The sequence below is a fragment of the Scyliorhinus torazame genome, chromosome 10, assembly GCF_047496885.1.
Source record: "Scyliorhinus torazame isolate Kashiwa2021f chromosome 10, sScyTor2.1, whole genome shotgun sequence".
NCBI lineage: Eukaryota > Metazoa > Chordata > Chondrichthyes > Carcharhiniformes > Scyliorhinidae > Scyliorhinus > Scyliorhinus torazame.
In genome coordinates, this window is record NC_092716.1 from 173,325,859 (window position 1) to 173,352,759 (window position 26,901).

General features: G+C 45.2%; 1 protein-coding gene across 7 annotated transcripts in view; it reads left to right on the top strand.

Moving 5' to 3' along the window:
• The window catches only part of nap1l4b (nucleosome assembly protein 1-like 4b), a 186,201-nt gene that overhangs the window by 129,582 nt on the left and 29,718 nt on the right, over positions 1-26,901 (top strand). For all 7 annotated transcript variants that reach the window (XM_072518959.1, XM_072518954.1, XM_072518960.1 and 4 more), the window contains exons 11-13: positions 6,145-6,170; positions 7,256-7,375; positions 24,155-24,190. In XM_072518959.1, the coding sequence (XP_072375060.1) occupies positions 6,145-6,170; positions 7,256-7,375; positions 24,155-24,190 (182 nt within the window). The remainder of the gene's footprint in view (positions 1-6,144; positions 6,171-7,255; positions 7,376-24,154; positions 24,191-26,901) is intronic.

Here is a 26,901-nt window from a genome sequence, read left to right on the forward strand (position 1 = left end):
GATTCATGATTTTCCGACAGCCCTTTCAAAAGGAAAATCATGAAACTATCTGAAGATCACAAGCAGTGCAACAACTCTGAAACTGATTTTTGTTTGTGTTTTAATTGAACATCTATATATAACCTGTCAATATTTTTCTGGTATTGCTATACAGGAATTTTGTAACCCAGAAATTCACGGATCACAAACCTGTGCCCAAATATGGAGCGTATATACTTTAGTTTTGGACCTCTATACATTTGGCCTATATGCAAACATTTGGGCTCATTCTCTTTTCCACTTGTTTGTGTGTCTTATTACCCAGCCTGAAAAACCATGAAATATTAATTGTATATTTGAAGCTGGGATGTATATTGCAGAATGTCTTGAAGTGGTTGGATGCTGCAATAATTAATACATTTATAATGTGTACAACAGAAGTAGTGAATTCTGCTTGTTCAACATTTCCCAATTTTATATTAAAGAAACATGCGTGCATCTTTATTTTAAATGTTTGGCCTTCTGAGATCCCCACGGTTGAATCAACCTTACTGGGCTGCCTCAGTGGCCGAGGAACATGTTTGAATTGATCAGCCGATCATTGAGACATACAGTCTATATACCTAGCACCACAATGGCACTTAAAATTAGATAATTCATCCAGTGCCAGGTACATAGGCCATACCTCCCAATGATTATCTGGTCGAATCAAACAAGATGATCTTGCAGTTCATAATGGGTAGAGTGCAAACTACTCAACCAGCCCGTGCTTGCAAAACCCACAACAAAACATCTGTTGAATGTGTTTCTGCAACTGGGGAGCACTTGTTGACCAATCCTTATTTTGGAATTTTTCTTTTGAGTTTTCATAATTTATATCTAACATAAAGGCGGCATGGTGGCACAGTGGTTAGCACTGCTGCCAAACAGCACCGAGGACCCAGGTTCGATCCCGGCCCCATGTCACTGTCCATCTCCGTGTCTGCGTGGGGCTCACCCCCACAACCCAAAGATGTGCAGGGTAGGTGAATTGACCTGCTAAATTGCCCCTTAATTGAAAAAAAAAATGAATCGGGTACTTTAAATTTATTTAAAAAAAATTATATCCAACGAATTATAAATGATACATTACCTGGGGAAAAAAGTGCAAAAACCAACACATTTACAAGCGAGCAGCTTCATAACATCTGTGGCCGAAAAACCCCCTTTAGCTGGCATACATATTTTGCATTCCCCAAAATGGCCGAGACACACATTTACAGGCATTTATATACAACTAGGTTTGGGTCTTAGCTTGCCATCCCTTGCGGCTTTGTCCCCCCTGCTCGTACCTCGTGTTCCTTTTTGTTTACCTTAACCCCCCCACCCTGCTATACTGGTTGGTGAACATCTTCCACTTCCTACGGAAGCCTTCTTCTCCAGCCTGAGAAATTTCGCCAGGTGTCGGACAGCCAGTCTGTGGTCTTGGGTGGTGCTGCCGACCAAGCAGGATTCTCCAGTAGGCGATCAAGGTGGCAAAGACTCGGGCATTGGCTCTGGCTGACCTGATCCCCTGAAGATTGCCATTTTGAGCCATTTCTCCACCCAAACCCACAATCCTGGAAATGGCCTCGAAGAAGGGCGTCCATTACCCAATCAGCCTGGGGTAAGCCCTGAACTTGTGGGTGTGGTTGGCTGAGCCTTCCTGGTACTGTTGGCAGTTGTCCTCCACCTCTGGGAAGGACCTGTTCATTCAAATTCTGGTTAGGTGCGCTCTGTGCACCATCTTTAGCTGCGTTGGCCTCAGCCCTGCGTACATGGGGGTGAAGTTTTCTCTTTGCAGTGCTTCGATCCAGGATCCTCCCCTTATCTCTATGCCTAGTTCTTCCTCTCATATTTTCCGTGTCTCGTCCAGAGGAGAGTGTACCTCCTCCAGCAGTCACCCTAGCATATCCCAAGGGCACCTGCGTTCAGAAGTCTTTCTACGAGTGAGTCTCCTGGTATCTGGGGGTACATTGTTGTTTCTTTAAAGAGGAAGGTTTTGACTAATGTATCTCAGGTCATTCCCACTTGGTAGTTGGATCCTCTCTGTGAGTTCCCCCAGGGTCGCTACTTCTATCATCCGTGTACATGTCCCTAACCGTCAGTGTCCCCTCATCCTGCCTCCACCTTTTGAAGGTGCCGTCCATTATTGCAGGAGTGAACCTATGGTTGTTGCACTTGCTGAACAATCCTGAGTCTGCTCATTGCTACAGTAATAAATTTCTAACACATTCAAGTTCGTAAGGTGACCCATTTATGCTTGCGCAAAGCGGCATACATTCATACACAGAGGCCGTTGACTGCGAACTAGAGGCAAATGTTCAAGCCATGAGCCTTTTTTGAATTACCCAGAGGCATGGGGAGCCTCTGGTTCCTTTTGCTTTCTCCATCGTACTGCTTCAACCAATCAACACCCTTTTCTCCTGTAATATAAATTATTGTGACCATCTGGAATTTGGCATTTTTGCATTTGGTCTGAAGATTGCAAGCTGAAAGCCTCATTTCAGAAAACCTAATTTCAAGAGTGCTTGATATTATTTCATGCTGCCCAAAAATGGAAACTGCGTTTTATTTCCAATCATTAATAGTAGCTTCTTTGAAGTGATTAACAGCCTGAAAGAGAGAATTGAAATTACTGCTTCAAATCAATATTTGTCGATGGTTGGAACAAAGTGAAATGCCTTGAGCAGCACCTTCCATTAGTTTGTGCCGTTGATTTTTGTTGGTGCTTAAAATGTATGACTCCTGGACATAGGTGCTCTGTAATGAGTCATCAGTGGAAGACATATACACCCAGTGCCATTGAGTCTCCCACCCATAGTTGGGATAGTTGTATGTTGCAACTGTTCAAAGGTAAACTTTCATAACTGTCATGAACAATCAGATTGGAATTTTTCTGGGAAGGGCAGAGTGAATATTATACTGAAATCTTATGGAGATGCAAAATGATAGTTTAATTTAAAATGGAGTACAGTAATGACACTATCCAAATAATTTGCCACCCGTAACAACAAAATCCAAAAAGTTATCATTGTGGAAAGTTATGGTTTTAAAGGGGTTTTTTTTTGGGTGTGAATCACGGTGCACTTTGTTTTTTGGGGGAGTAATTGACAACACCCACTGTAATTGCATAATTCCAGAGATTATTCCTGGAGCAAAGAATTAAAGCCACCAACTGTACCGTCTAAGCATCAAGGTGGTATATGTACATGTGCACAGAAGACTTTAACTTTATGCTGCAGAGTTCACCATTCACTTATTCACCTTGTAAGTCTTGAGAGATTAGGTGGATTGGCCATGCTAAATTTCCCCTGTGTGTGCAGGTTAGGTGGGGTTATGGGTTGGCGGGGAGTGGGCCTACGTAGTGTGTTCTTTCAGAGGGTCGGTGCAGACTCAATGGGTAGAATAGCCTCCTGCACTGTAGGAATTCTATGATTTATTGATTTCAAAATTACTATTGGGAATAACTGCCGGTGAGCATTTGCGGATCATTATAATGTACAATTCACCTTACAGCCTGCTTGTTCAAATGCTCCCTCTACCTTCATGAGAAGGAAAGTAGATATTTTCTATACCACAAATCCTATGATCAATTTATTTTTTAAAAAATCCAGTTCCACACTAACTCCTTTAATTAAAAGCCATACAATTTAAATGTCCTATTATTCCATTATTTTTGATCAGAGATTTGCTATTTTAAATTGAATTAACAGTTGTGCTGAAGTAGCAGTTTTGTGGTGTTTGTACAACTTGGAGTTAAGGTTGGATAAATTGCTTCACAGCAGGCTGATCCCATCGTATGGGCTGAATTTGAACCCATCATAGAGGTAAAAGACCAATATCTAATGCACTGTACCACCTAGATGTCAGTTTAAATGGAATTTATTTATATTTTGCCCAATAATAAAAAAAATTAATGTAAGAAAAACTTATAAAAGTATAACTAAAAGGAACATCCAGAAATAATGAATTAAAATACTTGATTATAATATTTTGAAATTTCCCATGAATCTACAGTGAATTGGTTGAATTGAACTGTGTAGCTATTAACTTGAGGCTTTTTACCTACCCAGTCTAATCTGCAGGTAGGCTTTAACATTGTTTTTTTAATAAACATTCAGATATAGTTTAGCTTTCTGTCCGAAAATTAAAAAGTGGGTTTTAAAGATGCTCAACTACCGCCTAACCTGTCACTTTTCATTGAGTTTTTGGTTGGTATATATCCCTTCGTTCAACTGATATTACCTTTATTGTTAGTGTGGGTGACTTTATCACATAAAATATGACTTCCTTGGTGGTGAAACAGAAATTGGCACAATATTAGCTCAAGATCTGCATAATACTGATAATAGGAAAGGGTGGGAAGAGAGAGAAAGATATCTTATTATTAACACTTGGGTCTTGTGCTTGGTTTGTGCATTGCCTATATTTATCCTACTAGTATACAATAGATTAAAACCTGCCTTTATCACCTCTTCATCAACAGTAGCACCAATATTCACACCAGCGATAAAGTATTATTACCTGAATATTTCCTTGTAAATCGGAAACGTAAATGTGAGGCCAGTATTGCAAAGCTCCATGACTGCAAATGTCCCAACCTCCGTTGCAAAACGTTACACATACTTGTGCAACTGTGTAAACATCTGGACCCCTCTGATATTGTTATGTTAAAACAAAATAAAATCCTCAGATATTTGTGCGCCAGGTTAGCATGCACAAATAACTTGGTTCCATTAAAGACCACCTTGCATGATTCCCTCTGGAGGCACTTAAAATGAGACTAGCTATTTCAGTAATCTTGCCACTTTACACATTTAATGAACCCTCCTTTAATGACATGTTTGCTCTTGTCTTGGTCAGCTTTCACACTAGCTGGAATGTTAGAGCTTTCTTAAGAATGAATTCTCTTGGCGACAAGGGGAGTGATAGAGGTGTAACTGGAATTTGATCAGCCAAGCCTTTTCATTGAAGTGGTGGAAAGGAATGCAATTAAGTGCTTATGAGAAATGCTTGAACAGGGTTGTCTATAATTTAACATGCCTGTAATTACAAGTGATAAAATTGTCAGCCAACAGGAAACAGCAGTGCTTCACGACTGAACCTAGCTAAGTAGTAACCACATTAATCGCATGATTTAACAGATAGAATGGGTATGTAGTCTGTTTTAATGCCAGAGTTACAAATCAGATTCCGCTTAAAGAATGTGCTCGTATTGCAGTCATCAGTTTCACTATTGTTTCCCATGAATGAGCTCTTGCTACCATTCTTACATGATGTGGAGATGCCGGCGTTGGACTGGGTACAGTAAGAAGTCTTACAACACCAGGTTAAAGTCCAACAGGTTTGTTTCGATGTCACTAGCTTTCGGAGCGCTGCTCCTTCCTCAGGTGAATGAAGAGGTATGTTCCAGAAACATATATATAGACAGATTCAAAGATGCCAGACAATGCTTGGAATGCGAGCATTAGCAGGTGATTAATACTCTGGATCTGTAAAGATTTAATCACCTGCTAATGCTCGCATTCCAAGCATTGTCTGGCATCTTTGAATCTGTCTATATATATGTTTCTGGAACATACTTCTTCATTCACCTGAGGAAGGAGCAGTGCTCCGAAAGCTAGTGACATCAAAACAAACCTGTTGGACTTTACCCTGGTGTTGTAAGACTTCTTACCATTCTTACAGGCTACATAAGAGGTGTTTTCATTTAGAAACTGGTTTAGAACAAATTTGTTAGTTTTAAACCATAATTTAGTTACGGAACTAAGTGGCCTATTTCAAAGAATTAAATTGAATATGGATTAAAGTACCCAATTCTTTTTTTCCAATTAAGGGGCAATTTAAATGTGCAAACCCCACACGGACAGTGACCCAGGGCCAGGATTGAACCCAGGTCCTCGGCGCTGTCGGCAGCGGTGCTAACTACTGCGCCACCATGCCGCCCATGAATTTGTTATTAATTGATTAGGCCCGAAGGTCTTTAAGGATAGTTCCAACCTTGTCATAGGTTTTATCAGCACAGAATTAACCACCACTGTCCTTTATATGAAAAACCAATTTGTGTTGTCCCGCACATCTGTTCCTTCCCTAAGAGGACCACCAATGCAGGAAAGAAACTGACTTTTATTTTTTATTTTTCAGTTTCTGGACATGGTGAGGCAGAAATGGTGAGTACTTTTAACTGAGATGGGGAATTGATTCTATGCAGCAGACTGTAGATGCTGCTTAATTGGAATTAAATGTTTCAGGATATTGCTGTTTTTTTCCCCTTTATGGTCATCTCTCTTCATGTACCTCCTACCTTTCCCTGAGGCCACTGCTAGTGTTTCAGAGACTTGTTTGAGGGAAATTGATGGAGGTGTGATCAGTCTTCCTACAGGTGCCTAGCCTTTGCCCAACATCTCACTAGCAATGCCGTGGCAGAGTAATATTGAGGATTGAGTTATGTTTCTGAATATGCATTTTATAATCCAATTGTGCAGGATACTCTTAAATGACGCATTCCAGTGGGTGTAACACACCAGAGAGCTATCCCTACTTCATTTCTTCACTTGAATATTTTTTTGAGAATTTCTAACTTGCCTACAGTGTCAATTTCAAATGGTTACTCAAATTCATTAAGATATATTTTGTTGTATGAATAGAAAGGTGGGTAAATCGTTGCCAAGATCCCTACTTGATGAAGAATAGGATCAATTGATTGTCCATATAGTCGTTGGACTTATACTGCTATATGTCTTACAAGCAAGGCTCTTCAGTTTCCTTGTGTCCTGAAGCGGTGTGGAGTACCTAGCTGGTATCTGTCAAACAAATCTGGAACTTCTTTATGATAGCTTTAATTGTGTAGGGTATACCCTCTTGAATTTCCTTAGTACCTGTGGACTTTTGAACAGAGGTGGGTACAACTGTAGCTGGTAACGTTTTTTTGTGTAATTCTATTTACTGTTAATGAGTTGGGATCAATAGAGCACTCATTAGACCTCTAATTCCAGTGTCTGATCCACACAAAGTATTGTTATGTGCGAGATCTACTAGAGCCCAGAGACGGTTACTATTTTGAAATGCAGGTGACAACATTTAACACTAACATAGTCCATTTTCTCTTCAATAAGTAAGATTTTTTTTTTTAAACCCTGTGAAGTAGAACCCTTTTATCAGGAGCTTAAATTACAAGTAATATTCCACCATACTGGTAATTAGTTATATTGCACAGATTAAAATAGTTGCAACATAATTTCATCTTGTTTCCTAGGATGAAGATTCAGAGTTTAACCTAGCTACAGATTTTGAAATTGGCCATTTTTTCCGTGAACGGATAGTCCCTCGAGCGGTTCTGTATTTCACTGGAGAAGCCATAGATGATGATGAGGATGTGAGTACATTGCTAATTTGTGACCAGTTATTTTTCGTAAGTTATCAGAAGAAAAGCAATGTGGAGCTCAAAGAAGAGTTGAGAACCTTTTAAAGATCCCAGTTGGAATGAAACTATGGATGAACAGAAAGTAAAATGCTCTGAGTACTTCCTTGAAGTATTCACTGGCCAAAACTTGCAGACTTGTGCAGAGTTCAGGATCTCTATACAAATGAGATCACGATTGAAAAGATTCAAAACCAATCCTCTTGGATATATGTTTTTTTTTATCTCAGAATATTGAAGACAAATTAAGTTTGGTCAGTGTTACTGTTTTTTTAAAAATATATATTTTATTCAAAACTTTTTGGCCAAACAAAACAATACAAAGGTTTTCCTTTTTACAACAATAAAACAGTATAAATAACAGTGGCCGTTTTAACAAATAAATAAATAATATATAAACTAAATGGCAACTGTCATATCAAAAATAATAACTCTCCAAAAATAAAATCAAACAATCCAATATACATAACCTAGTACAAATATCTATACACAAACATCCCTGAGGACCCGCCCGGGCCCCCCTCCCCCCTGGGATGCTGCTGTTACCTTCCCATTTCCTTTATCGTTCTGCGAGGTAGTCAATGAACGGTTGCCACCGCCTGGTGAACCCTTGAGCCGAACCCCTTAGTGCGAACTTTATCCATTCTAGTTTTATAAACCCTGCCATGTCATTTATCCAGGTCTCCACGCCCGGGGGTTTGGCTTCCTTCCACATAAGCAATATCCTTCGCCGGGCTACTAGGGAAGCAAAGGCCAAGACATCAGCCTCTTTCGCCTCCTGCACTCCCGGCTCTTCTGCAACCCCAAATATAGCCAACCCCCAGCCTGGCTCGACCCGGACCCCCACCACCTTCGAAATCACCTTTGCCACCCCCACCCAGAACCCCTGCAGTGCCGGACATGACCAAAACATGTGGGTGTGGTTTGCTGGGCTTCTCGAGCATCTCCCACACCTATCCTCTACCCCGAAAAATTTACTGAGCCTTGCTCCGGTCATATGCGCCCTGTGTAAAACCTTGAATTGTATCAGGCTTAGCCTGGCGCACGAGGACGAAGAGTTCACCCTACGTAGGGCATCAGCCCACAGCCCCTCCTCAATCTCTTCCCCCAGCTCTTCTTCCCATTTCCCCTTCAGCTCATCCACCATGATCTCCCCCTCGTCCCTCATTTCCCTGTATATATCCGACACCCTACCATCCCCCATCCATGTACCTGAGATCACTCTATCTTGAATCTCCTGCATCGGGAGCTGCGGGAATTCCCTCACCTGCTGCCTCGCAAAAGCCCTCAGTTGCATGTATCGAAATTCATTCCCTTGGGGCAACCCATATTTTTCCGTCAGCGCTCCCAGACTTGCAAACGTCCCGTCTACGAACAGATCTCTCAGTTGCACAACCCCAGCTCTCTGCAATGCTCCAAATCCCCCATCCATTCTCCCCGGGACAAACCTATGGTTATTTCTTATCGGGGACCGCACCGAGGCTCCCGTCCTTCCCCTATGTCGTCTCCACTGCCCCCAAATTTTTAGTGTTGCCACCACCACTGGACTTGTGTATTTCTTCGGGGAGAACGGCAATGGCGCCGTCACCATTGCTTGCAGGCTGGTTCCCTTGCAGGACGCCATCTCCAATCTCTTCCATGCCGCTCCCTCCCCTTCTCCCATCCACTTACACACCATTGAGATATTGGCAGCCCAGTAGTATTGACTTAGGCTCGGTAGTGCCAGCCCCCCCCCCCCCCCATCCCTGCTACGCTGCAAGAGCCCCCTCCTCACTCTCGGGGTCTTCCCGGCCCACACAAAACTCATGACACTTTTCTCAATTCTCTTGAAAAAAGCCTTCGTGACCATCACCGGAAGGCACTGAAACACAAAGAGGAATCTCGGGAGGACTACCATTTTGACCGCCTGCACCCTACCCACCAGTGACAGGGGCACCATGTCCCATCTCTTAAAATCCTCCTCCATCTGTTCCACCAATCTTGTTAAATTAAGCCTATGTAAGGTTCCCCAACTCCTGGCTATCTGAATCCCTAAGTATCGGAAATCTCTTGTTACCTTCCTCAGCGGTAAGTCATCTATTCCCCTGCTCTGCTCCCCCGGATGCACCACAAGCAACTCACTCTTACCCATATTCAATTTGTACCCTGAAAATTCCCCAAACTCCCTGAGTGTCTGCATTATCTCAGGCATCCCCTCCACTGGGTCCGCAACATACAGCAATAAATCATCTGCATACAAGGATACCCGGTGTTCTTCTCCTCCCCTGAGTACTCCCTTCCACTTCCTGGAGCCCCTCAGTGCTATGGCCGTCAGTGTTACTGTTAATAATTAGTATGAATAAGTTTGAATGTTGTGGAGATTACACAAGATTTGAAACAAGCTAAGGTGTACTGTGAAAAGAGCAAATGTGATTGTTGTAATTACAGACCGATTAATTGAAATTCAGTCTGTTAAAATTAGGGAATAATATAGTATAGATTTTAATAATTCCGAATCAAAATGGTTTAAAAAAAATAAATGTAGAATACCCAATTCTTTTTTTTTCCAATTAAGGGGCAATTTAATGTGGCCAATCCACCTACCCTGCACATCTGGATTGTTGGGGTGAGACCCACACAGACACGGAGAGAATGTGCAAACTCCACATGGGCAGTGACCCGGGGCCGGGATCGAACCCGCGTCCTCGGCGCCATGAATCAAAATGGCTTTTAATTAAAACATCCTATCTGATGAAATTCCCTGACTATTTGGAGGATGTATAAAATTGGCATGCAGTCTTCTATTTGGGTTTCCAAAAATACTTCGATAGAATTGCTCAAGGACTGTCACTGAAATAGAAAAAGCAGAAAACAAAGTGTAGGGAAGGAATTGGCTGAAGGAAGATACTAAATGATTATTAGGGAACTGATGTCAGGATTGTGGTTTAGGGGGTGGGCAGAATACAAAATGATGTTCCGCAGGGTTCATTACTGCAGGCATCATCTACCTTGATATAAAAGCTTCAGTTTGTTAATGAAGTCAAGGATGGATGGGTTGGTGAGGAGAGAGGGCGTACCGATTGTTGAGGTGGACACAGTGGAGGTAGTAGAGATACCCCAAATATGTACTGGGGAAGACCCCCCCCCCCCCCCAAAAGAAATGGATTACGTAGCAATCACCCAGTAAGGTCAAACTTTGGGCATTTGCCCAGTACTGGGAACCATCCGATAATGCAATTTAAATCGCACACTACAGATGGTTCCAGCTGTCATACAGCAATAGTTATCCAGAAGAATTAAAACAACTTCTAGCTTCTGGGTAACTATAGCACTACAATCCCCCACTACACTCCCTATCTGACCTACCCGAGCCAACTCACGCACACCACCCCCACCCACCTAGGACCGACCTGACTATCTGCCTCCTACCTACATACCTTCTCCCAGGCTTACTTATCCACTGAGCTGCCCTCGAACCTAGGCCTTGAGAACCTGCTGGGCTGGAGTGATCTTCCCCAGCCTGAGTTGGAAGGTCATATGTGATGGGAGCGGCTTCAGTTTAAAGTAAGAAACTAAGGAGAGGAGTGACAATGCAACTCAATTGCTGCTCCTCCAGACGTTACAGGCCATCGTGTCTCTGCACTGTTCGTAACCTGTTTCTAATGATCCCTGTTAGACTTTGGGTTCCATTCCAGTGCCATATCAATTCAATGAAAGCCATGGGCTGAAAGCTGGTTCATAGCTTGGTCTGGCCAGAGTTGAAACAATTCTCTTTTTTATATTGGATAGTAGACAACAGCTTTATGATATTGACTCCATGATGGTTGAGAGAAGTGGTCAGATGTCATAGCATTCACTTAAGAACTTACCAAAATTCTTGTGTAATCATCGAAACAAAGCATGAGTTTTCAGATTCTTGTGATGTTGGCTTGGTGTCCATTACTTAGATCATTTTGTAGCAAGAGCTTAAAGCAAATTTGGGATCAATTTGGCAGGAACATAGAAAATAGGAGAAGGCCATTCATCCCCTTGAGCCTGCTCTGCCATTCAACTTGGCTGATCTTCTAATGTAAGTTTCCCACACTATCCCCATATCCCTTGATGTCTTTAATATCTAGAAATCTCTTGAGCATGGTCAATTATGTCATCTGTGATAGAGATTTCCAAAGATGCATCACACTCTGGAGTGAAGAAATTCCTCTTCATCTCAATAGCAGGGAGAATGCTGCAATTCTGAAACTGTGCACTCTTGTGCGCCAGGAGAAGCATTCCTCCTAAATTTGCCCTTACTAGCCCTGTAAGAATTTTGTATAGAATTTACAGTGCAGAAGGAGTCCATTTGGCCCATCGAGTCTGCACCGGCCCTTGGAAAGAGCACCCTACCCAAGCCCACACCTCCACCCTATCCTGGTAACCCAGTCACCCCACCCAACCTTTTTTTGGACACTAAGGGCAATTTAGCATGGCCAATCCACCTAACCTGCACATCTTTGGACTGTAGGAGGAAACCAGAGCACCCGGAGGAAACGCACGCAGACACGGGGAGAACGTGCAGACTCTGCACAGACAGTGAACCACGTTGTGAATCCTGGAGCTGTGAAGCAACTGTGCTAACCACTGCTACCATGCTGCCCCTGTGTATGTCTGAATGAGTTCACACACATTTGTCTTAACTCTAGAGAATAAAGGCATAGTCTCCTCATAGGGCAGTCCTGCCATCCCAGGAATCAGTCTGGTGAACCTTTCTCGCACACACTCTATGGCAACCATGGACTTCCTTGATAAGGAAACCAAAACTGTTCGCAGTAGACCAGGTGTCGACTCACCAAAGCTCTATATAATTGCACAATACATTTTTATTCCCGTGCTCAAATCCTGTTGCAATAAAGGCTAACCTACCATTTGCTTTCCCAAATGCTCCTGACGCCTGCAAGTCAACTTTCAGCACATCTTTGGGGTGTGGGGGTGAGGCCCACGCAGACACTGGGAGAATGTGCAAACTCCACATGTACAGTGGGCCGGGACCAAACACGGGGCCCAAACATGGGTCCTCGGTGCTGTGAGACAGCAGTGTTAACCACTGAGTCATTGTGCTGCCTACTTCTTTTTTAAAAATATTTTATTGAAAATTTTTGGTCAACCAACGCAGTACATTGTGCATCCTTTACACAATATTATAACAACACAAATAACAATGACCTATTTTATAAACAGAAAATGAATAAATAATAAATAACAAAAATGAAAACTAACCCTAATTGGCAACTGCCTTATCACAAGTAACACTCTCCAAAAATATAATTTAACAGTCCAATATACTGTTAATATCCAGTATAGGTCTGTAGCAACGACCTATACATATTATACAGTATATATTAACAACCCTGAGAGTCCTTCTGGTTCCTCCTCCCCCACCCCCGATCCTGGGCTGCTGCTGCTGCCTTCTTTTTCCATTCCATCTATCTTTCTGCGAGGTATTCGACGAACTGTTGCCACCGCCTGGTGAACCCTTGAGCCGACCCCCTTAGGACGAACTTAATCCGCTCTAACTTTATAAACCCTGCCATGTCATTTATCCAGGTCTCCACTCCCGGGGGCTTGGCTTTTTTCCACATTAGCAATATCCTACGCCGGGCTACTATGGACGCAAAGGCCAAAACATCGGCCTCTCTCGCCTCCTGCACTCCCGGCTCTTGTGCAACCCCAAATATAGCCAACCCCCAGCTTGGTTCGACCCGGACGCCTACTACTTTTGAAAGCACCTTTGTCACCCCCATCCAAAACCCCTGTAGTGCCGGGCATGACCAAAACATATGGGTATGATTCGCTGGGCTTCTCGAGCACCTCGCACACCTATCCTCCACCCCAAAAAATTTACTGAGCCGTGCTCCAGTCATATGCGCCCTGTGTAATACCTTAAACTGAATCAGGCTTAGCCTGGCACACGAGGACGACGAGTTTACCCTGCTTAGGGCATCTGCCCACAGCCCCTCCTCGATCTCCTCCCCCAGCTCTTCTTCCCATTTCCCTTTTAGTTCATCTACCATAGTCTCCCCTTCGTCCCTCATTTCCCTATATATATCTGACACCTTACCATCCCCCACCCATGTCTTTGAGATCACTCTGTCCTGCACCTCTTGTGTCGGGAGCTGCGGGAATTCCCTCACCTGTTGCCTCGCAAAAGCCCTCAGTTGCATATACCTGAATGCATTCCCTTGGGGCAACCCATATTTCTCGGTCAGCGCTCCCAGACTCGCGAACTTCCCATCCACAAACAGATCTTTCAGTTGCGTTATTCCTGCTCTTTGCCACATTCCATATCCCCCATCCATTCCCCCCGGGGCAAACCTATGGTTGTTTCTTATCGGGGACCCCCCCAAGGCTCCAGTCTTTCCCCTATGCCGTCTCCACTGTCCCCAAATCTTCAATGTAGCCACCACCACCGGGCTTGTGGTGTAGTTCCTCGGTGAGAACGGCAATGGGGCTGTCACCATAGCCTGTAGGCTAGTCCCCCTACAGGACGCCCTCTCTAATCTCTTCCACGCCGCTCCCTCCTCCTCTCCCATCCACTTACTCACCATTGAAATATTAGCGGCCCAATAATACTCACTTAGGCTCGGTAGTGCCAGCTCCCCCCTATCCCTGCTACGCTGTAAGAATCCCTTCCTCACTCTCGGGGTCTTCCCGGCCCACACAAAACCCATGATGCTCTTTTCAATCCTTTTATAAAAAAAAAAAAAAAAAGCCTTCGTGATCACCACCGGGAGGCACTGAAACACAAAGAGGAATCTCGGGAGGACCACCATCTTAACCGCCTGCACCCTCCCTGCCAGTGACAGCGATACCATATCCCATCTCTTGAAATCCTCCTCCATTTGTTCCACCAACCGCGTTAAATTTAACGTATGCAATGTGCCCCAATTCTTGGCTATCTGGATCCCCAGGTAACGAAAGTCCCCTGTTACCTTCCTCAACGGTAAGTCCTCTATTTCTCTACTCTGCTCCCCTGGATGCACCACAAACAACTCACTTTTCCCCATGTTCAATTTATACCCTGAAAAATCCCCAAACTCCCCAAGTATCCGCATTATTTCTGGCATCCCCTCCGCCGGGTCTGCCACGTATAGTAGCAAATAGTCCGCATACAAAGACACCCGGTGTTCTTCTCCTCCTCTAATTACTCCGCTCCACTTCTTGGAACCCCTCAACGCTATCGCCAGGGGCTCAATCGCCAGTGCAAACAATAATGGACAATAATGGAGACGGAGGGCATCCCTGCCTTGTCCCTCTATGGAGCCGAAAATATGCAGATCCCCGTCCATTCGTGACCACGCTCGCCATCGGGGCCCTATACAACAGCTGCACCCATCTAACATACCCCTCTCCAAAACCAAATCTCCTCAACACCTCCTACAAATAATCCCACTCCACCCTATCAAATGCTTTCTCGGCATCCATCGCCACTACTATCTCCGTTTCCCCCTCTGGTGGGGGCATCATCATTACCCCTAACAGCCTCCGTATATTCGTGTTCAGCTGTCTCCCCTTCACAAACCCAGTTTGGTCCTCGTGGACCACCCCCTGGACACATTCCTCTATTCTCATTGCCATTACCTTGGCCAGGATCTTGGCATTTACATTTAGGAGGGAAATAGGTCTATAGGACCCGCATTGTAGCGGGTCCTTTTCCTTCTTTAAGAGAAGCGATATCGTTGCTTCAGACATAGTCGGGGGCAGTTGTCCCCTTTCCTTTGCCTCATTAAAGGTCCTCGTCAATACCGGGGCGAGCAAGTCCACATATTTTCTATAGAATTTGACTGGGAATCCATCCGGTCCCGGGGCCTTTCCCGCCTGCATGCTCCTAATTCCTTTCACCACTTCTTCTACCTCGATCTGTACTCCCAGTCCCACCCTTTCCTGCTCTTCCACCTTGGGAAATTCCAGCCGATCCAAAAAGCCCATCATTCTCTCCCTCCCATCCGGGGGTTGAGCTTCATATAATTTTTTATAAAATGTCTTGAACACTCCATTCACTCTCTCCGCTCCCCGCTCCATCTCTCCTTCCTCATCCCTCACTCCCCCTATTTCCCTCGCTGCTCCCCTTTTCCTCAATTGGTGTGCCAGCAACCTGCTCGCCTTCTCCCCATATTCGTACTGTACACCCTGTGCCTTCCTCCATTGTGCCTCTGCAGTGCCCGTAGTCAGCAAGTCAAATTCTACATGTAGCCTTTGCCTTTCCCTGTACAGTCCCTCCGGTGCTTCCGCATATTGTCTGTCCACCCTCAAAAGTTCTTGCAGCAACCGCTCCCGTTCCTTACTCTCCTGCTTCCCTTTATGTACCCTTATTGATATCAGCTCCCCTCTAACCACTGCCTTCAGCGCCTCCCAGACCCCTCCCACCTGGACCTCCCCATTATCATTGAGTTCCAAGTACTTTTCAATGCACCCCCTCACCCTTAGACACCCCCCCTCATCTGCCATTAGTCCCATGTCCATTCTCCAGGGTGGGCGCCCTCCTGTTTCCTCCCCTATCTCCAAGTCTACCCAGTGTGGAGCGTGATCCGAAATGGCTATAGCTGTATACTCCGTTCCCCTCACCTTCGGGATCAACGCCCTTCCCAGCACAAAAAAGTCTATTCGCGAGTAGACTTTATGGACATAGGAGAAAAACAAGAACTCCTTACTCCGAGGTCTACTGAATCTCCACTGGTCTACACCTCCCATCTGCTCCATAAAATCTTTAAGTACCTTGGCTGCTGCCGGCCTCCTTCCAGTCCTGGACTTCGACCTATCCAGCCCTGGTTCCAACACCGTATTAAAATCTCCCCCCATTATCAGCTTTCCCATCTCTAGGTCCGGAATGCGTCCTAGCATCCGCCTCATAAAATTGGCATCATCCCAGTTCGGGGCATATACGTTTACCAAAACCACCGTCTCCCCCTGTAGTTTGCCACTCACCATCACGTATCTGCCCCCGTTATCCGCCACTATAGTCTTTGCCTCGAACATTACCCGCTTCCCCACTAATATAGCCACCCCCCTGTTTTTCGCATCTAGCCCCGAATGGAACACCTGCCCCACCCATCCTTTGCGTAGCCTAACCTGGTCTATCAGTTTCAGGTGCGTTTCCTGTTAACATAACCACATCTGCCTTAAGTTTCTTAAGGTGTGCGAGTACCCGTGCCCTCTTTATCGGCCCGTTCAGCCCTCTCACGTTCCACGTGATCGGCCGGGTTGGGGGGCTTCCTACCACCCCCCCACCCCCCCCCCCCCCCTTGTCGATTAGCCATCCCCTTTTTCCAGCTCCTCATCCGGTTCCCACGCAGCTGTATCTCCCCCAGGCGGTGCCCCCCTCCCCATCCCCTCCCACCCTCCCATACCAGCTCCCCCCTCTCCCCAGCAGTAGCAACCCAGTAATTCCGCTCGCCCCCCCCCCCGCTAGATCCCCCGCTAGCGTAATTACTCCCCCCATGTTGCTCCCAGAAGTCAGCAAACTCTGGCCGACCTCGGCTTCCCCCCGTGACCTCGGCTCGCACCGTGCGACGCCCCCTCCTTCCTGCTTCTCTATTCCCGCCATGATTATCATAGCGCGGGAACCAAGCCCGCGCTTCTCCCTTGGCCCCGCCCCCAATGGCCAACGCCCCATCTCCTCCACCTCCCCTCCTCCCCCCATCACCACCTGTGGAAGAGAGAAAAGTTACCACATCGCAGGATTAGTACATAAAACTCCTCTTTCCCCCCTTTTTAACCCCCCTCTTCGCCCCCCACATTCGCCCCACCACTTTGTTCAAACGTTCTTTTTAATAACCCGCTCATTCCAGTTTTTCTTCCACAATAAAAGTCCACGCTTCATCCGCCGTCTCAAAGTAGTGGTGCCTTCCTCGATATGTGACCCACAGTCTTGCCGGTTGCAGCATTCCAAATTTTATCTTTTTATCAAGCACCGCCTTGGCCCGATTAAAGCTCGCCCTCCTTCTCGCCACCTCCGCACTCCAGTCTTGATAAACGCGGATCACCGCGTTCTCCCATTTACTGCTCCGAGTTTTCTTTGCCCATCTAAGGACCATTTCTTTATCCTTAAAACGGAGGAATCTCACCACTATGGCTCTGGGAATTTCTCCTGCTCTCGGTCCTCACGCCATCACTCGGTATGCTCCCTCCACCTCCAACGGACCCGCCGGGGCCTCCGCTCCCATTAACGAGTGCAGCATCGTGCTCACATATGCCCCGATGTCCGCTCCCTCCACACCTTCAGTAAGACTAAGAATCCTCAGGTTGTTCCTCCTTGCATTGTTCTCCAGTGCCTCCAACCTTTCAACACATCGTTTCTGATGTGCCTCATGCATCTCCGTCTTCACCACCAGGCCCTGTATGTCGTCCTCGTTCTCGGCTGCCTTTGCCTTCACGACCCGAAGCTCCCGCTCCTGGGTCTTTTGTTCCTCCTTTAGCCCTTCGATCGCCTGTAGTATCGGGGCCAACAGCTCTTTCCTCATTTCCTTTTTGAGCTCTTCCACACAGCATTTCAAGAACTCTTGTTGTTCAGGGCCCCATGTTAAACTGCCACCTTCCGACGCCATCTTGGTTTTTGCTTGCCTTCCTTGCCGCTGTTCTAAAGGATCCACTGCAATCCGGCCACTTTCTCCTTTTTTCATCTGTATCCAGGGGGGATTCCCTTCTGGTTTACCGCACAGTCATTTTAGCCGTCAAAATTGCCGTTGGGGCTCCTATCAAGAGCCCAAAAGTCCGTTTCACCGGGAGCTGCCGAAACGTGCGACTCAGCTGGTCATCGCCGCACCCGGAAGTCATCTCAAGCCACGTTTCTAAGCATCCTTCTAATACCTCCTTAATAATGGATCTAGCACTTTCCCTATGACGGATGTTAGACTAACTGGCCTATAGTTTGCTGCCTCGCTCTTTTCTTGAATAAAAGTACTACTTTGACTTGTCTAATCTGCTGGGACCATTTCAGAATCCAAGGAATTGTGGAAGATTATAACCAATGCATCTGCTACTTGTGCAGATCTACACAAGATCCCACCTCTTGATTATCAAGCATCTTTGGGAGTTTTCAAAGTCCATGAAGGCACACAAAATACTTGTTCAACATCTACACCGGTTCTTTGTTTTCCATTACCAATTCCCCAGACTCCCCTCTAGAGGTCCAACACGTGCTTTAGTTGCTCTTTTTTTTCTAATTTTAAAACTAAACTCTTTACTATCTATTAGGTTACTAGCTTGCTTTGTTTCGTACTCTTTCTGCATCTTTATTATCTTGTGTTATACTTTGCTGGTTCTTAAAACCTGTCCAATCCTCTGACCTAGCACAAATCTTTGCAGATTTGTATAGTGTTTCTTCCAATTTAATACTGTCTTTGACTTCCTTTTGGAAGTTGACCACCCATGCATTCACTATTTCTACAGCCCATGGCTTCAACACTGGAGTGCAGATCATCAGGTCCAGGACATTTACTAATTTTCAGTCCTAATAATTTCTCCAGTACTTTTACTAATACTAATTTCTTTCAGTTCCTCATTCTTGCTAGCCCCTAATTCTCCGGTATTTCTGGAACGCTTTTTTGTTTCCTCTTCATGAAGACAAACAAAAGTATTTGTTTAGTTTTTCTGCCATTGCCTTATTTCCCATAAGTTCTCATGTCTCTGCCTGTAGTGGGCCACATTTGTCTTTGCTAAACATTTCCTTTTACATGCCACCGAAGCTTTTACAGCCCATTTTTCTTGCTAGTTTAGTTTCATATTCTATTTTTCCTTTCTGTATCAGTTTCTTGGTCCTCCTTTGCTTAATTCTAAAATGACCCCAATCCTTGGCAACCTTTTAAGCCTCTTCCTTCGTTCTAATACAATCCTTAATTTCTCTTGTTAACCATGGTTGGATCACTTTTCCTTCTGGGGTTTTGTACCTCAAAGGAATGTATCTTTGTTGTAAACCATATAAAAATTATTTAAATGCTAGCCGTTGTCTGTCTTCTACCTTTTACCTTTTAATGTAGTTTTCCAATCTACAGTAGCCAACATTGCCCCTCTTGCGTTTTAAAACCAAAAAAAGGCCCCAACAGCTTAGGAAACCAGCAGACCAGGATGAATGAAATCAAGAAACCAAGCAGTCAACCTAACATCTGTCATTAGGAGAAATGTGACAATCCACCACTAAGGAATTAGCAGGACGTTAAGAAAATCATTGTACATTTGAGTGGGGCCAATGTGCTTTTATGAAGGAAAATCGCACTTGACAAATCTATTGGAGTTCCACTTGCAATCAGCTGATGAAAACCGCTTTTTCCTCGTCTACCTTATCCAAATCTCTTATAACCTTGTGCACTATCAAATCTCCCCTCAATCTCCTTTGCTCGAAGGAGAGCCACCCATGTGAAACTTAGGAATTAGGAGCAGAGGTATCTATCTCCTTGAAACCATTTAATGATTCATACTCCACCACGCTATGGGGCAACGAGTTTCACAAATTCACCACCCTCTGCAAGATGTAGTTCCTCTTCATCTCAGTTTTACATCTACTGTGTCTCAACCTCTCGTTCTAGAATGCCCCACAAGGGGGAACGTTTGGTCGACATTTATATCAATCCCTCTTAGTATTTTATATACCTCCATCAGATTCCCCCTCATTCTTCTAAATTCCATAGAGTATAAGCCCAAACTGTTTAATCTCTCCTCGTACGTCAACCCTTTCATCCCTGGAATTGATCTGGTGAACCCCCTCTGAACTGCCTCCAATGCCACCACGTCCTTCTTCAAATGAGGAGACCAAAACTGGACACAATACTCCAGATGTGGTCTCACCAACACCCTATACAATTGCAATAACACTTCTCTACTTTTATACTCCAATCCTTTTGCAATAGATGTTAAAATTCCACTTGCCTTTTTTATTACATGCTGTACTTGCATACCGACTTTCTGAGATTCATGAACAAAGACACCCATACCCCTCCACCCAGATGCATTTTGAATCTACTTTCCATTTAGATGCTAATTTGCCTTTTTTCTTGGCCAAAATGGATAACCTCACACTTATCCACATTAAACTCCATCTGTCAAATTTTGGCCCATTCTTCTAGCCTATCTATATCCGTCTGTATACTCTTGATCTCCTCTTCACTGCCTGCTTACCACCTATTTCTTATCATCTTCAAATTTTGCTATGTTACACTCTGTCCCTGTTTGCAGATCATTTGTATAGATTGTAAACAGTTGAGATCCGAGGACTGGCCCCTGTAGCATCCCACTAGTTACAGTTCGCCAGCTAGAGAAGAACCCATTTATCCTGATCCTCTGCTTTCTGTCAGTCAACCAATCCACAATCCAATCTAGTACTCTACCCTAATGCCCTGCGATCTCGCTTCTTTATGCAGCACCTTGTCAAACGTCTTCTGGAAGTCTAGATATACCACATCCACAGGTTCTCCATTATCCACCTTGCTGGTTACATTCTCAAAGGAACTCAAACAAGTTTGTCAAGCATGACTTGCCCTTCATAAACCCATGCTGATGATGGTGGATTGAGCTTTCTCTTTCCAAATGTTCAGCCAGCTCCTCCTTAACGATTAATCAGAGGATAAACTAACCAGTCTATAGTTTCCTACTTTTTGCGCCTTTCCCTTTTTGAATTGGGGGTGGGGGGGGGGGAAACATTAGCCTGTTTCCAATTCACTGGGACCTTTCCAGAGTCCAGGGAATTTTTAAATATCATAACCAGGGCATCCACTATCTCTGCTGCCACCTCCTTTAATACTGTAGGTATTAGGTGTAGGCTATAAGGTCCTGGAGACTTAACTGCCTTTAATACCATCAATTTATTCAATACTGTCTCCCGAGTGATGGTTATTGCAGCAAGTTCCTCTGCATTAACTGCAGTTTTTGGCAAACAATTTATTATCCTCTACCGTGAAGACAGAGGCAAAATATTGGTTCAGTGCCTCCGTCATCTGTGTTCCCCATTATTACCTCACCATTATCGTCCTCTGAAGGGCCAACATTTACTTTAGCTATTCTCCTTCTCTTTATATACTTGCAGAACATTTGGTACCAGATTCATGTTTTCGGCTAGTTTCCTTTTGTGCTTCATCTTGGCTCTTTTGATTTTATTTTCCATAGCCTATGTGGTTTGACCTACCTTTGTAATTAAAAACTGCCATTCCTCAAACTATTTTTCTGTACCCTTTCAGGGCAAACATACAAATTAGGAACAGGAATAAGCCATCCAGCCCCTCGAGCCTGCTCTGTGATGATCATGGCTGATCTGATTGTGGCCTCCACTCCACATTCCCGCTTACCAACGATAACCTTCGACATGTTGGTCAAGAATCTGTGTACATCGGCCTCTACCCCTCTCGGGGGGGGGGGGGGGGGGGGGGGGGGTTCTCCTCATCCGTGTCTTAAATGGGAGATCCTTATTCTTAAACTTTGTCCCCTAATTCTAGTCTCTCCCACAAGGGGAATCTTCCTTCCAGTATCCACCCTGTCAAGTCCCCTCAGGATCTTTTATATTTCAATAAGTTCATCTCTTATTCTTCGTAACTTCAATGAATACAGGTCCATCCTATCCAACTCTTTCTCATAAGATACCCTCTGGTTCTAGATATCAGTCAAGTAATCTTCATTTGAACTGCTTCTACCACATTTGCCCTTTCTTAAATAAGGCGAGCAAAACTCTACATGGTACTCTAGGTGTGGTTTCACCGATGCCCTTTCCAGGTGTAGCAAATATTCCAGCTTTTATATTCCATTCCCCTTGCAATAAACGACAATGTTCCATCACTTGCTTACTAATTATTTGTGACTCATGTACCAGGACACACTGATCCCTCTAATGTGAGGTTATCCACTTTGGAAAGAAGAATAGAAAAGCAAAATATTATTGAAATGGGGCAGACCGTAATTGCTGCGGGACAGAGGGATCTGTATATTCTCATACATGAATCACAAACGGTTAACATGCAGGTATAGCAAATAATTCAGAAGGCAACTGGTTGTTGACCTTTATTGCAGTGGTTGGGGGAGGGTGAAAATGTAGAGAAGTCTTGCTGCAAGTGTACTGTTCATTGAAAATTAGTCTATCAGAATAAAGTTCATTTTTAAAAGAAAAGCAGCTAGGCATATGTAATGACTGCAGCATGCTAATGACATTTCTATCAGTCCAGCCACCTCATGTGCTGCTAGTCCCTATTTCCCAGCATTTGTTCCTGTGCTCGCCCAAACATAAGCATATTAATATTGGTGAAAGGGCAGAGAATGGTTTCCTCAATGTCAAGTCTTTAAATTGTAAATAGAAGTCCTTTTTATCAAAACAACAGGCGAGTACACCACCTGCTCATTCTATTTAGACTAGGATAACCAGACAAGATAATCGTACTGCTTTTACAGTACTGGGATTCTACTCTCTTTTCAGTTTGCTTCTATTTCAGTTATAGTTTTCCCAGCGATCACGCACTAGATGATGAGCCAGCCATGTAGCTGACAAGCGAGGCATTCAAGACTACATTAGATGATTACTTGAATGGAAGCAATGTGCAATGGCATGGGGAAAAGGCAGGGGAATATAAGTCATGGTAGTCATTTGGAGAGCCGGTGCAGGCACAATGGGCCAAATGGCCGCCTCCTGCGCTGTAGCAATTCTGTGACTAATTGGCAGTTCTGACCGGTAAACTTTCAACAACATACTTCCCAACATATTGGTTTAATTTCTTAGATTGTAGTCTCATTACTACCAGTAACAAACATACAAGCTGTTTATATTTTAATACACTTCAGGCTTACAATATCAAATTGTTTGGAAGTAAGTTACATTTAACTCAGTATCATTGTACAGAAGACACGTTATTTTGTGCTGAAATTCTTAGTGAGCTTTAGTGCTTTGGAAAATGCAGAGCACATCCTTCTGGTTTTAATCTCCATTTTATTAGAAGTTACACATAGAGGGCGAAATTCTCCCCCAACGGCGGGATGTCCGCCGACTGGCGCCAAAGACGGCGCCAATCAGACGGGCATCGCGCCGGCCCAAAGGTGCGGAATGCTCCGCATCTTTGGCGGCCTAGCCCCAACATTGAGGGGCTAGGCCGACGCCGGAGGGATTTCCGCCCCGCCAGCTGGCGGAAATGGCGTTTGTTGCCCCGCCAGCTGGCGCGGAAATGCGGCGCATGCGCGGGAGCGTCAACGGCCGCTGTCAGTTTCCCGGCGCATGCGTGGGAGCGTCAGCGGCCGCTGTCAGTTTCCCGCGCATGCGCAGTGGGGAGAGTCTCTTCCGCCTCCGCCATGGTGGAGGCCGTAGCGGAGGCGGAGGGGAAAGAGTGCCCCCACGGCACAGGCCCGCCCGCGGATCGGTGGGCCCCGATCGCGGGCCAGGCCACCGTGGGGGCACCCCCCGGGGTCAGATTGCTCCGTGCCCCCCCCCCAGGACCCCGGAGCCCGCCCACGCCGCCTGGTCCCGCCGGTAAATACCAGGTTTGATTTACGTCGGCGGGACAGGCAATTCCTGGGCGGGACTTCGGCCCATCTGGGCCGGAGAATCCAGCGGGGGGGGCCCGCCAACCGGCGCGGCCCGATTCCCGTCCCCGCCCAATCTCCGGTACCGGAGACTTCGGCGGGGGCGGGATTCACGGCGGCCAACGGCCATTCTCCGACCCGGCGCGGGGTCGGAGAATGACGCCCAGAGTTTTGAACATCACTTTGCTTTCAGTGTTTAGACTTACATTAGAATTCATGAGAAATTGCTTTTTTTTTCAGTATGAGGTGGAAGAAGGAGAAGAAAGTGAAGAGGAGGTAAGAATTGTACAGCAACAAGTTAATTTCTTTGGCTTGTAACTGCCAACCACCCTTTTTCTTTTCAGGAAAATGTTGAATTATTTATTTTGCCCTCAAAATAAGACAACTTTTGGTGGAAAAGTGGAAAATTTCAGGTTGACTTTTAATCAAAGTCTCCCTTGATTGCGTTTTTCATTATTCTGGTGATTTTTAAAAGTGCAGTTTTCAGTATCAAGCTCCTTTTTCTGTTAACCTTGTTGTCTTACTGGAAGAAATATAAAGCTTATGTGGGTGTACATGCTTCTGAACTCCCCAGAAGAAAATTGGTGATGTAAATAGGCTTGACAGATTGTTCTATACTTTGCAATCAACTTGCTAGTGTTGGACAAAGAGCAGGTTTGCAGTTGATATGATTGTTGCCTGATGTGTTGATTCCTAGCCCCAGTGAAGTTATAAAAGACTTGGTGACGGGGCACTTGGGGACATTACAATGTTTAGTTAATGGAGTTTGACAAATCTATTGAGTTTTTTGAGGATGTGACTAACGTGGTAGATACAGGGGAACCAGTGGATGTGGCATATTTGAATTTTCAGAAGATATTTGATCTTCTGCGGTCATCTCCCTCCAAAACAGATTTACCGTTTTGGAAACTGTTGGGGGAGATGGCTCACCAGGGGAAGGTGGCAGCAGCCAGGTTCATGGCACCGTGGCTGGCTCTGCTGCACAGAAGGGCGGGAAAAAGAGTGGCAGAGCTATAGTGATAGGGGATTCAATTGTAAGGGGAATAGACAGGCGTTTCTGCGGACGCAAACGAGAATCCAGGTTGGTATGTTGCCTCCCTGGTGCAAGGGTCAAGGATGTCTCGGAGCGGCTGCAGGGCATTCTGGAGGGGGAGGGTGAACAGCCAGCTGTCGTGGTGCATATAGGCACCAACGATATAGGTAAAAAACGGGGTGAGGCCCTACAAGCTGAATTTAGGGAGTTAGGAGTTAAATTAAAAAGTAGGACCTCAAAGGTAGTAATCTCAGGATTGCTACCAGTGCCACGTGATAGTCAGAGTAGGAATGACAGGATAGCTAGGATGAATACGTGGCTTGAGAGATGGTGCAAGAGGGAGGGTTTCAAATTCCTGGGACATTGGGACCGGTTCTGGGGGAGGTGGGACCTGTACAAATCGGACAGTCTGCATCTGGGTGGGACCGGAACCAATGTTCTCGGGGGGGGGTTTGCTAGTGCAATTGGGGAGGGTTTAAACTAATGTGGCAGGGGGATGGGAACCGATGTAGGAAGTCAGTGGGGACGGAAACAAAAGGCAGGAAGGGAGAGTGTGTAAAGCATGACCAGAGAAAGCAGGGCAGAGAGCAAGGAAAGTCTACATTAAACTGCATTTATTTCAATGCAAGGGGCCTGACGGGCAAAGCGGATGAACTCAGGGCATGGATGGGCACATGGGACTGGGATATTATAGCTATGACTGAAACATGGCTAAGGGAGGGGCAGGACTGGCAGCTCAATGTTCCGGGGTACAGATGCTATAGAAAGGATAGAACAGGAGGTAAGAGAGGAGGGGGAGTGGCGTTTTTGATTAGGGAGAACATCACGGCAGTACTTAGAGGGTATATATCCGAGGGTTCGCCCACTGAGTCTATATGGGTGGAACTGAAAAATAAGAAGGGAGAGATCCCCTTGATAGGACTGTACTACAGGCCCCCAAATAGTCAGCGGGAAATTGAGGAGCAAATATGTAAGGAGATTACAGATAGCTGCAAGAAAAATAGGGTGGTAATAGTAGGGGACTTTAACTTTCCCAACATTGACTGGGACAGCCATAGCATTAGGGGCTTGGATGGAGGGAAATTTGTTGAGTGTATTCAGGAGGAATTTCTCATTCAGTATGTGGATGGACCGACTAGAGAGGGGGCAAAACTTGACCTCGTCTTGGGAAATAAGGAAGGGCAAGTGACAGAAGTGTTAGTGAGGGATCACTTTGGGACAAGTGACCATAACTCCATTAGTTTTAAGATAGCTATGGAGAATGATAGGTCTGGCCCAAGAGTTAAAATTCTTAATTGGGGCAAGGCCAATTTTGATGGTATCAGACAGGAACTTTCAGAGGTAGATTGGGGGAGACTGTTGGCAGGCAAAGGGACGGCTGGTAAATGGGAGGCTTTTAAAAATGTGATAACCAGGGTTCAGGGTAAGCACATTCCCTTTCGAGTGAAGGGCAAGGCTGGTAGAAGTAGGGAACCCTGGATGACTCGAGATATTGAGACTCTGGTCAAAAAGAAGAAGGAGGCATATGACGTACATAAACAACTGGGATCAAGTGGATCCCTTGAAGAGTATAGAGATTGTCGAAATAGAGTTAAGAGGGAAATCGGGGGCAAAAAGGGGACATGAAATTGCTTTGGCAAATAATGCAAAGGAGAATCCAAAGAGCTTCTACAGATACATAAAGGGAAAAAGAGTAACTAGGGACAGAGTAGGGCCACTTAAGGATCAACAAGGACATCTATGTGCAGAGCCACAAGAGTTGGGTGAGATCCTGAATGAATATTTCTCATCGGTATTCACGGTGGAGAATGGATGTTAGGAAACTAAGGGAAATAAATAGTGATGTCTTGAGAAGTGTGCATATTACAGAGGAGGAGGTGCTGGAAGTCTTAAAGCGCATCAAGGTAGATAAATCCCCGGGACCTGATGAAATGTATCCCAGGATGTTGTGGGA